The sequence below is a fragment of the Equus caballus genome, chromosome 1 (assembly GCF_041296265.1).
Source record: "Equus caballus isolate H_3958 breed thoroughbred chromosome 1, TB-T2T, whole genome shotgun sequence".
NCBI classification, from domain to species: Eukaryota; Metazoa; Chordata; class Mammalia; order Perissodactyla; family Equidae; genus Equus; species Equus caballus.
In genome coordinates, this window is record NC_091684.1 from 104,158,863 (window position 1) to 104,171,102 (window position 12,240).

Below are 12,240 nucleotides of genomic sequence, written 5' to 3' on the forward strand. Positions count from 1 at the left end.
TAGGGACAGGGCCAGCCTGGTGGCATAGTGATTAGGTTTGCACGCTCCACTTTGGCAGCCCAGGGTTTGTGGGTTCAGATCCCAGGGGTGGACTTACACATGGTTTGTCAAGCCATGCTGTGGCAGTGTCCCACATACACAATAGAGGAAGACTGGCACAGATGTTAGCTTGGGGCGAATCTTCCTCACCAAAAAAGAAAGAAAAATAGGGATAAACTCCTGAGAAATAATTCTGCAGAAGTAAAAAGCTATATGCTCAGCACTCTTCATTGCACTGATGGAGTGGGAAATTTAAATGTGAAATGGGAAATGGGTAAGTAAATTATGTTGATTTGAAAATTATTGAAAATGATGATTTCAAGGATATGGAGAAATATAGAAAATGTCCAGACATAATGTTAAGCAGAAAACAGTAGGGTGCAAAATCAGAGGCAGTGTAGTGCTCGCCACACCCAACTGAATCCCACCTCTGCCCCTTCCTAGCTCTGTGGCCTTAGGGAAACTACTCAACCACTCTGAACCTCCAAAAGAATAACAGTAGTATCTATCTCATAGGATTGTTATGAGGCTAAATAAGGGAATGAATGTGAGAATAATGTCCGTCATATAGAAAAGTCTGATGTTAACTTCCATTATCAACACAATTATACCATTAATTCAGCTTTGAACTGAATGAGGATTGGAAAGTGATGTGCAAAAAGGAAAACTACAAAGGTAAGTTGGGATTATAAATGTACATGTTTTTTATTTTCTCTAATCATGTCCTATCATTTTCCAATAAGGAAAAGGCATTTTAAATAGGACCTCAAAAGAAGCCCATACTTGGGACTTGGGTCTTAGCCAGCCCTTTCCCCTACTGGGGCCCACGGCTCCCTGTGCCCAGTCCTAAGGCTGCTGTGGCACCTGTTGGTGGAGAAGGTTAACAACGGCCTGGATCCCTTGGAAAAGACAGGGGGAATGTTCTAGAATCCAGAAGACCCTGTCTTGCTCAGATCAGACCCTGAGAGAACTTTGTAGCTACCAGCTGAATTGGAGTCTTCCATTCACACATGCATGCATTCATTCATTCATTCAAACACTCTATGAACCACTATTGTATGAAAGGAACTGTGCTGGGAGCTTTCAAAGAATTAGACGGACCCACTGGATGAATTTGGAACAACCGCCATTATATAAGTGGAAAAAAGCAAGCTTCAGTACACTGTGTATCAAATGCTACCATTTGTATTAAAAATAGATATATAAATATACATATTTAAAAGTTATAAATGCATAGAATTGCCCAGAAAGGATACACAAGATACAGGTAACAGTGATTAACCCTAAAGAGGGGTCCGGGGAACTGAAGGCTAACCACCATTGGAAGCTCACCTGTCACTGCAAACTTTTGTACTATTTAAGTGTCTTACCATGTATATGTATTAATTTTTCAAAAAACAGGAAAATTAAAAAACAAGTCAAAGAAAGTGTGCCCAGTGCTGAATATACAGTGGTGAACAGGGCAGGCGGGGGGGTTCCTTGGTCTCAGGGAAGGCTATGTGTTGAACTTGCTGAGCCACAACTGTTGTTTTCAAAAACCAGACCGTTTACATAAGTTAAGGGAATAGTTCTTTCTACACCAATTAGCTTATAGTAATTCAGCATATCATTGTACAGAGATAAAGCAGTTGGAAAATAAATACTAGTCATTTGTCAAGCCTTCGAGTATATTAAATTGTAGTTTCTAGGAGGGTGGGGATCTTATCTGTTTAACTGGATCAGCAGAGCGTTCAACCCAGCTAATGTGCAGGTAAGTGCTTGTTGCGGCAAGCGTTTTCTCGTGATAACAAATGATAGCAGACCATTAGAAAAAAACATCTTAAAAAAGAGCAGAAGATATGGGACTCTTAGGGAACCATGTTGCCTGTGAAGGTTGGGTAATCTTTTCGAGAATGGTACCCTGCCCCTCCCCACCCCACCAAATGAAGGTCTTCAAACGGCAAGATAAATCTCAATGGGAATGACAGGCCATAGAGATGCTGCATGTGCTTCGGAACATCACAAGCAAACGTGACGTGCAGGGCTCTCCTCGGGTGACAAGGCACAGGTTGACTCCAAAGAGAACCTGGCACTCAGTGGGGCACCCCAACCCTAGGAGAGGTAGGAAAGTGGATGTCTGGATGGCTGCAAACTGTGGACAAGCTGGCAGCCAGCCAAAGGAGCCGAGTCACTAAGGTGGCTCAGTGGTTGACACTGTGGACTTTAGAACAGGCAGGCTTGACTCAGCACCATCACTTACAGGTGGCCCAGCAAGTCCTTTAACCTCTCTGGGCCTCGGTTTTCTTCTCTGTGAAATGGAGGGTAACTGTGAGATCTCTGTGAGGATGAAGAGAGAATCACTGGAAAGTGTTTACCAAGATGCTGGGCAGGGCTTAAAGTGCTGTTATCATCGCTATTTCTAAATAATGGAGGGGTGGCCTGGACCAATTGTAACTGACCATCAACATCCAAGTCTGAAGAGCAGGCAGGACGCCCTCCACCCTCCAAGCCCCAAAGTCAGGATTCCCTCACATTCATATAGTGTTTCATACACTAGAAAGTCCTTCCACGTTCGTCAACTCCCAAAAGCCCGTGAAGCCAGTTGAATGGGAATTTCTAGCCCTCTTTTGAAGGGGAGGGGCCAGGGAAGTTAGGGGGTTTGTTAAGAGCTGGTTTAGGGCAGAACACAGGCTGTGACCAAGGTTTCCTGGTGAGCGGCTCGGCATTCTTTCCACTGCATGTCATTCCCAGGAAAGAAGGACGGACCTAGGGTCGGGATGGGCGGTCAAACCTGCAGTTTCACCACCATCTCTCGCCCTGCTTCTGAGCAGGAAGGGACTCAGCCATCCATTCCAAACCAGCCTCCTCTATAATCTCTTCTCCTGAGTGGACCTGGGGTGCATGGTGGGCACGCTGCAACCGCAGTTAGGAAAGGGGTGACAGCTACATTGGGGTAGCTCTGGCTTTGCAGGCAGCTGGAATCAGGCTCGGCTTGCCCTCACTGTTTGCCTGGGAAGCAGGGATGTGGTGGTCCTGCCAGGTATAGCCGTCATTAAACAGCAGGGTCTGTCTGAAACTAAGGCAAGCACTAACCTTTTCCAATGCCATTAGCATTTCCACTAAAAATCTGGCATTTGATAGAGGAAGAAAATGTATTTTTTTTTCAATTGCGAAAAGGTCAGGTATATTTATCTGACTTAATTTATAGTGGATGTTTGAGGCCCTCCTTGAAAGACCACCTCTAGGAGCACAGCCAGCACCCACTTCCCTTCGCTGCACTAGACCCTGCCGGGCCCAGCCCCATGTCCACCCAGGCAGGGCTGCAGCAGCCGCTCAGGCCGGAGGTCAGGTAATACCTCCACACAGCCTGTGCTGTGTGAGGCTCTAACTCTGCCAGCCCGTGTCTGGTACCAACTCTGCCACACCTGAGATCCCCGTGGCAATGGCAATACCAAGGCCTCTTGAACACTGAGAGAAAATTACAGGTTCCCTCTATACCCCCTCCCCCAATAAAGGGTTCTCTTAGGTTGAAAATCCATCTGGAGGAAAAGACGGAGGTGCCCAGGAAATTTCAAGAGGCCCTAAAGCCAATGCCACTAGCCGAGGGGAGACCTTGGAGGTGACTTTGGACCAGGAGGAAGACCCTCCCCTCACCATTTCAGACGAGGTGACTTTGGACCAGGAGGAAGACCCTCCCCTCACCATTTCAGACGATCTCTAGAGAACCCAGGAGCACCGGGCCCCTGGCTTCCTAACCACAGCTCCAGAAACTAGAAAGGATCTTGCATGGACAGTAGGAAACACTGTTCTCCCTCAGAGACGGGGAAGTCTGGGAAAGACCCCTCGCTGGAGCAGGGTCGGGCCAGGCTTACTTGAAGAGGAATACAAGAGCTACCTGCATGGTAAGAAGATTTTTTATTTGAAATATAGTCTGAGCAACATGAGTGTAGCCAAGAGGAGGAGGGGCTGGCCTTCCTGGGGCAGCAGCCTCTCTAATGGCACAGGAACAAGAGTACAAATATTCCAACGTCTGTGTGCCCCAAACCCCACTTGCCAGGAAAGGCAGAACAGCAGCAGAACAAGGACACCCAGCTCCTTCTGAAGGGGCCTGCCTCTCGGCGCCCGCCCGCCCTGGCTGCACCTCCTGCTCTCCCGGCTTCCAGACAGGTATGCTGCCCGAGTGTCTCCCACCCACACAGGCAGGACCAGCCAGCGTGACGATTAATTCTCCAGGACTGTTTTTGGGGAAAAGAATCAGAGAAGACAGGAAGGAAGGGCACGGTGACCAAGGCCCCTCGCCGAGCCAGACTGGGCAGAGCTCTCCCAGAGGGACGGCACGAGCACCCTCACCCCTCGCAGGCTCTGACGGCCAGGAGGAGAGCCGCCGCCCGCAGGCCAAGAGAGCTCCAAGGAGGCCCCTGGCTGAAGGCAGCAAGCAGGGAACCTCCCAGAAGAGCACAGCCACCGAGGGGTTTCAAGCCAAGTTGACAGCACTGAGGTTGGGCCACTTAAGCAGCCTGGGGTTGGAAGGACACAGACAAGAGTTGGGGCATCAAGAAGCAGCACAAAGCCATAAATAACAGAAGCAAATTCAGAGCTCTGAGGGTCCTGGGCAACCCCACATTTCCTGGGGCTGATGGACACCCAGCTCTCCACTCAGGGCAGACACTGCTCCAGGGCACAGCCGGCCACACTCACACCGGGGCAGAGGCTTTTATTTCCCACTGTCCACACGGCAGGCGGAGGACGCCACGGCACCACCCCGACTGCACACACTGCAAAGCCTCTGGTCACACCTGAGGGGACGGCGCGTGGCTGTCCTGGTCCTGAGAGGCCTGTGGCCGACTCTGAGCATCCTGGGCACCGTCCTCCTCAGGGGCCGGGCCCAGTGCTCTCCTCATCTCTGGGTCGCCCAACAAAGGCTCGCCGGCACATTCTTCCAGTCCGTTCTCCCTGGTCTCCACGGACATCTCCTCCCCGGAGCCCTCCTCTGGCTCTGCCGCCTCCACCGCCACCTCCGCCGCCTCCTCCTCCTCCTCCGGGTCTCTCACCTTGTGGACGATGAAGAGGTGGCGGCTGAGGGAGCTGGCAGAGGTGTAGCACAAGCCACAGAGGAGACACTGGGCTGTGGAGCTGTCCGCCTGGTGCTGAGGTATGTGGCTCTGAAACTCGAGCCCCGAGTCTGTGGCAAAGCTACATTTTGCACACTGGAAAACGGACTTGTGCCTTTTGGTGGAAGAGACGATAGTGCCATTGCTGGTGCCTGGAGCGTCCCCCACGCCGCTGACTGGTCTTTTCAGATGGTTCACCTGAAAGGGGAGACAGCGTGAGAGAGTCCAGGCCAAGCACGAGCCCGAGCCATGGGCCCCCAGACGTGACTAGTGCAGCCCAAGGACTCGCAGGATCACCGCCCAGGCCACAGTCACCGCAGCACCGAACGCTGGTTTACACTTGGTTTGTTCCTTTTTTTAGTTTTTTAGTTTTTTTTTTTTTTTAATGTAACATGTGTATGTGACACAACATTCCAAAGATATGGGAAGGGTATGGAGAAAATTAAGGCCCTCCTAGCCCACGGCCCAGGCCTGGTCTCCAGGGAATACCTTATTACCTAGGTTCTGTGGCTCCCCCAGAGAGAGTCTATCTATGCATATACAAAAATAAAACTGCTGTCTTTCTCAAAATGATAGCATGACATGCACACTTTTCTTCACCCTGCTTTTTTCACTTAACAACATACACTGGCGCTCGTCTCCACGAGAGCACACACAGGGGCTTCGTTCCCCTGACAGCAGCACACAACCCGCTGTGGGGACGAGCAGTCCTCCTTGGTGAACGTCTGGCCGGGTTCCATACTGTTACTGCACACAGCGCTGCAGTCAACATCCTTGAAGGAACTGCCTTATGCCCAAAGGCACATATACCTGGCAGATAAACCCTAGAAGCAGAATTGCTAGATCAAAGGGCTTATGCCTTTGGAGGGAAAGGGAGGGTGTGCATTTTAATCATAGATAGATGTTGCCAAAATGTCAACTGACACCCCACCTGCTATGTGTGAAAGGGCCTTTCGTGACCAGCACCCTTCTCTGAATAGCCAAGAAAGAATGCTCTGGAATTCCAGGCAGCTCAGAGTCCCCCAGACATGCCCGACCCCTCTGAGGAGCAGCCCCCTACCATGGAGTAGGAAGAGACTACAGTGAGGAGGAGCAACCAGGTTGCTCCAGTAGTTCACCAGAGATGGGAAAAGGGCATGGAATGGGATGACGTCATAGGACAAGGGGCCAGGGTAGCAGGAATCTAGGCTGGCTCCTCCCCCACCCAGCCCTCACCCAGTGGGGGCTGGGTGGGTGTGACTCAGCCAAGCATCACCATCCCCACCGACACCCAGCCAGCCCGCCCTGCCTCCCAGACCTGCAGTGAGGCGGAAGCAGCACGGTGTGCATGAAAGCGCTCCAGCGTCCAGAGTGCAGCCCGCACCTGAGGACGGGGTCACGGGACAGGGAAACAACAGGAACAAAAGGCCGATGGGCTGCTGCATGGGTATCTGTCCCTGTCCTTTACTTGTGTGGAGTCCCCAGGAGGGTCACACAGGGCTAGAGAGCGACCCACATGGAGGGAAGCTGTCACTGCTCTACGGCCCCAGTCACAGATGGGCTCCCTGTAGCTTCCTCGTGCCCTCCAGCTCCAGGCTCACGGAGCGGGCTGCTCCAGAGGGCAGAGCCCCACACTCACCTGGGGGGAATGTCCACCCGAAGGTCTGACTTTGGACGTCTGGCTCAAATCAGGGTTTCTGATACCATGCATAAGGCTGATGTGGCTCTCCAGGAGGGAGGGCCGAGGAAAGCTGGGGCTGTCCTCTGTGCAATACCTGCAAAAGCACAGCCAGAAGAGGTCGTGTGAGATGACAGTCTCCAGGGCCCCGTGGATCCCGGCAGGACCGGCGGGCAGGTGGAGGCGAAAGCTGCTTCTGGCTCCAGGGGAGAGTCTGGAGGAGGCAGAGAGCTGGCTGGGCGGTCCTCAGGCAGGCTGGGTGCTGTTGGGTACCCTAGAGAAATCCAGCCAGCAAGCCAGCCAACAGCAAGTCAGAATATTTCTACTGGCCCTGGGCCATGATCTTACTCTCCACTCCCTCATGCCACCGCCCAGAGGCCCAAGTGCTGGGCTGGTGGATGGCAGGAAAGAGGCCGGGGTACGTCCTGAAGCACAGACAGATGGTGTTGAAGCTCAGACAGGCACACAGCCACATCACCACCACTGCTCTCACACCTCAAGGCCCTTCATTGCTGACTGGCAGTGCCGCCCAGGGTCAGGGAGGTGGGAGGAGGGAGGGTTCAGGAGCTACCAGGTCCTAAAAGCTGGTTTCTGACCTGCCCTGATTTCTGATCCAGCCACAGTGTTTTTCCGTTAGAAATTCGCTCATCTCTTGCCTTTGACTTCTGATCTCACGGCAGAGGTACCATGGACAGTTTTTGTGAATCGCAGGCCTCCTGGCTCCCCACTCTGGGAACTCACCCACAAGTGTAGACTTTCTTTACTGTGTCGTGGTTGTTGCGGATGTGTTTGCGCAGGCTGTTGGGGGTGTGGAAGGACTGTTCACACTGCCGACACGGGTACCGCTTCACTGTCTACGGGAGATGACAGAATGCAAAGCATCAGAACCACAAGATAGTTCTGAGTACATCTTTCTTCTCAGATGATGTAGGCAGAAAGAAGGATGCCCCAAAGTCCTCAAGATCTGTGGGACCCACCCTGCCCAAAGCACCAGGAACCCTAAGGGGTTGGACACATAAGGGGGCTCTGACCTCACAGGAAGAAGTCCAGAGAATCTGGCACTGCACTGTGACCATGTCACTATACTTACCCGGCCATGGCTCTTTTTCATGTGGGAGACGTAACTCTCCCGATCAGGAACCCACTCCTGGCACTCCTGGCAGGTCCAGCCAGTGTTCCTCAGCCGGGGCCTGGCCTCAGCCCTGCGATGGGCCTCGGGCCTGCCCCAGCGGCCGGAAGGCAGGGAACTGCCGCGAGCAGCCACACTAGTGGCTGGGGGCTCAGTGGGAACTCGAGAGCCAGGGCGGCTTGAGGATGTGTCAGCTGACGACTGGAGGCTTGACAGCTCGTCCACGTTTCGGGGAACACCGTGGGTACTCTGGAGATGAGGACAGTGATTACTGACTGGGCAAGGGGAAAGACACATGGAGTCAGACCCCTGGCTGAGGCACACGCCCTCCTCCCCCAAGGCATCCCACCTTGACGTGCTGCATCAACTCTGGCTTCTGCAGGAACAAGAGTGGGCACTCAGGGCACTTGAAGACGCCCACTTGCGCCTTACTGGCATTCTGGTAAAAATGCTGCTGAATGTGCCTCTTCTTGTTGAAGACCATTTCACAGGAGCACTTATAAATGAGCCTGAAGAGACAAGCCCCAGGGTGTGAGGTGGCCAAGGCTCTGGTGGCAGAACCACACAGCCCTTCCACCCCATCTCTGCTCTCTCTCGACCAGGGTCAGGTTCGGGAAAGCACTACTCCGAGCCAATGTGGATACTCCCCTGTCTCAGGATGTCGCCAGTGGACTCCAGGCTTCTCTGACGCTAGCCCCGGCTCCCCAGTCCATCCAACACCTCCCCCCACAGAACCTGGACCACTCTGCTCTGCCCCACAGGGCCTTCTGGCCTGCAGTTGCACTCACTGGGAGGGTCTGTGGGGCTGGGTGGGGTGCTGGGTAGTGCTGTGGTCGGAGGTGCTGCTGGCAGTCTTGAAGGCCATGGGGCAGAATGCACACTTGTGGAAAACCTGGCAGTGTCGTTCCTGGATGTGGCTTTTCAGCAAGGCCAAGGTCAGGTGGACAACTCCGCAGTGGATGCACCTGAAAAGTAGAAGTGAGGAGGGGGTGAGACCCAGAGATGGTACTGAGAAAGGAGGAATAGAAGCCAGGAGCAGAGCCATCTCGGGGAACCTCGCTCTCCCAGTCCCTTGGGCACTCAACCTCCCACCCTCCACACATTCTGAGATCCTGCCTGCTGCCATCTGGCACGATGAGGTCACCAAGGGCCCCCAAGCCCAAGGCGACGTCTGATAAAGAAAGGGAAGAGAAACTTCCACACATTCTGAGAGCCTGCCTGCTGCCATCGGGCATGACGAGGTCACCAAGGGTCCCCCAAGCCCAAGGTGACACCTGACAGAGAAGGGAGGAGAAACCTCCACCTCCCCTCCCTGGCCAGAGGATGTTCTTCTGCAAAGCAAAAACTCAAGCCCAGATAAGAGAAGTTGGTGGGAGAGGAGAGGGAGGGGAATGGTTCAAAAATGACATAAACAGTACCCATGAAAGTGTGACACAACTGTGGGAGTTCAGGAGGAATTTCAGAAGGAAGCTACAGAAAGCCTGTGCCTTCCCACAGGCTGGTAGTGAATAAGCAGGGATGGCCACTGAATAAAACGTACAGTCAGGAAATGCTGTGCTCGCCATAACAACTGCCACATTAAAACAAACCACTCTGGAAGCCCAGGAAGAAAGGCTCCAGAGTGGCACTGTCCCGTGGACCTTACTGTGGTGATGGAAACATTCTGTACTGCACTGTCCACGTGGCTTTTTAAATTTAATAAAGTAAAATGACCGGTCACACTGGCCACATTTCAAGTGCTCAACAGCCACATGTGCCTGGTACCATCCTGGACCACGCAGCTCATTAGTCCTTGGTGGGACTATAGATAAATTTTTATTTGTTTTTCTCCCTATCAATTTGTATTTTCTGAGTTTTGTCTAGTGAATATAACATTTTCATAATGTACAAACTGCCTTAAACCATTTTTCTGAAATTGAGGACTCTTCTTTTTCATTTTTCTGAAACATGAGGACTATCATGTTGGACTCTTCTTTCACTTCAAAATCCCCCTCTATAAACACTGCCTGTCCTTCTTCAGTATTAGAGAATGATGTGAGCTTCCTCCATGCCACTCTGCATCCACACAGGTTCCTAGACCCTCTCGTGTGTTCAGTCTGTCCTCCAACCTACACACACACACAAGTCCCCCTACATGAGAAAAGACTTTCCCTGCTCCCAGCTATTTCTCTCGAGATAACCTTTATCTTCCTCTTCTTGCAGTATGGCCTGTTCCCGTAACCTTGACCTCCCAGCAAGCCCTAGAGGAGAGGCTGTTGCTTTACTGAAAGAAAGGACATCCCTTCACTTAAGAATTCTTTGACTCCCAAATATTACCCTTCATTTTACTACATTAGCCCACTTCGGCCATCCGCAAAAGTCCTCACAGAATCCTGACCAACTCTTTTGTTTCTCCTCCTTCTGTGTGTGTGTGTTTGGGGGGTGGGGCAAGGGACAGCAAGCTTAATTAGCAATGAGGAGCAGTACACAGTTCACCTCTCCAAGCTTAATTAGCAATGAGGAACAGTACACAGAACCAGAAAGCTGTTTGCAATTAACTCCAATGAGCATTCATTACTAAATGCGCACATGTTTTAAATTAGAGTTTCTACACAAACTACTTATTATATTTTCTTTTCTCTCCTGCTAAACAAAATAGTGACCGACTTCTAGCACACAGAACTACTTCCATACCACAAAGTATTAAGAGGAGAAAAAAATCCACGTATTTCAAAATTCATCCAAAGTGGCCAAGCACACCTGTGAAGAAGCTCTTCAGTGGCTTTATTTGTGCAGTTTGACCAAACTCCTGCAGGCACAACATAAATATACTCTTCAAAACCACAACTGAAAATCCATTCTATTTACCTCGTAGACACTCTTCAGACAAACCTCACGGAAAGCCAGAGCATGAAGAGGTAAAGCGACACAGGCCAAGGAGCCTCCACGGAGGCCTGAATTGTCCAGGTTGACAGATGGATGAAAAAGTGTGCAGAAGAGAAATCCACCCCATGACACCACTCCTTACCAATCGTTTAAGGGAAAAGAGACAATTATAGAACCAGATGTTGTTAAACACATAAAGTTTTCAAAAGGATAAAGAGCAGTAAAATATTTAATTTTGCCAACAATCACAAACAATAAGTAACATTATTAAAAAGTCTAAACTTGCTCCCTTATATCGTCATTGATTACTCTCCAAATTATCAACAAAAAGCAAAATAATTTATAAAATTCTAAATATATATAATGTCTATATACATTTTACATAAATATATATACATAAAATATATATAAATGTACAGGCTTTATACATCTTCCTCAAGAAAAGCAAAATTAATACAAAACATAAAATATTATTGTAAGACTCTATAGTAGAGCTCAATGAAATGGAACATAGGTACCTTTTGAGAATCTACTAAAAAATATTAATACCCACAGAATGAGAGAAAATATTTGCAAATCATATACCCAACAAGGGACTCGTATCTAGAATAGCTAAAGAACTCTTACAACTCAATAAGAAGACAACAAATAACCCAATTTAAAAATGGGCAAAGAATCTGAACAGATATCTCTCCAATGAAGATATACAAATTACCACATGAAAAGATGCTCAACACCATAAGCCATCAGGAAAATGTAAATCAAAATCATGAGGAGATACCACTTCACACCCACAGGGATGGCTACAATCAAAAGTCAGACAATCGGGGCCAGTGCCGTGGCCGAGTGGTTAAGTTTGCGCACTCCGCTTTGGTGGCCCAGGGCTTTGCTGGTTCAGATCCTGGGCACGGACATGGCACTGCTCATCAGGCCATGCTGAGGCAGTGTCCCACACAGCACAACCAGAAGGACCTACAACTGGAACATACAACTACGTACCGGGGGGCTTTGGGAAGACGAAGAAGAAGAAGAAGAAGAAGAAGAAAAAAAGAAGATTGTCAACAGATGTTAGCTCAGGTGCCAATCTTTAAAAAAGAAAAAGTCAGACAATAACAAATTTGGCAATGATGTAGAGAAATCAAAACTCTTATACACTGCTGGTGGGACTATAAACATGGTACAGCCACTTTGGAAAACAGCCTGGCAGTTCCTCAAAGAGTTGAACATATAGTTACCATTTGACCTAGCTATTCGAGTCCCAGGAATATATCTAAAAGAACTGAAAACATATGTTGCACAACTTGTACATTAATGTTCATTAGCAGCAACAGTCATAATAGCTAACAGATGGAAACAACCCAAATGTCTAGCAACGAATGGATAAACAAAATGGGATATATCCATACAATGGAATAGCATTCGGCCATAAAAAGGAATGAAATAATGCTGTCTGTTATAAC

The 12,240-nt window shown here is 49.9% G+C and overlaps 1 protein-coding gene across 3 annotated transcripts in view; it reads right to left on the reverse strand.

The window, feature by feature from the left end:
• Positions 1 to 3,916: 3,916 nt before the first annotated feature.
• ZNF592 (zinc finger protein 592) overlaps positions 3,917 to 12,240 on the reverse strand; it is a 49,085-nt gene continuing 40,761 nt past the window's right edge. For all 3 annotated transcript variants that reach the window (XM_014733696.3, XM_023649445.2, XM_001916239.6), the window contains exons 6-11: positions 8,704 to 8,880; positions 8,265 to 8,424; positions 7,877 to 8,164; positions 7,528 to 7,640; positions 6,748 to 6,883; positions 3,917 to 5,327 (exon numbers count right to left, since the gene is read on the reverse strand). In XM_014733696.3, the coding sequence (XP_014589182.1) occupies positions 4,809 to 5,327; positions 6,748 to 6,883; positions 7,528 to 7,640; positions 7,877 to 8,164; positions 8,265 to 8,424; positions 8,704 to 8,880 (1,393 nt within the window). In that variant the 3' untranslated portion in view covers positions 3,917 to 4,808. The remainder of the gene's footprint in view (positions 5,328 to 6,747; positions 6,884 to 7,527; positions 7,641 to 7,876; positions 8,165 to 8,264; positions 8,425 to 8,703; positions 8,881 to 12,240) is intronic.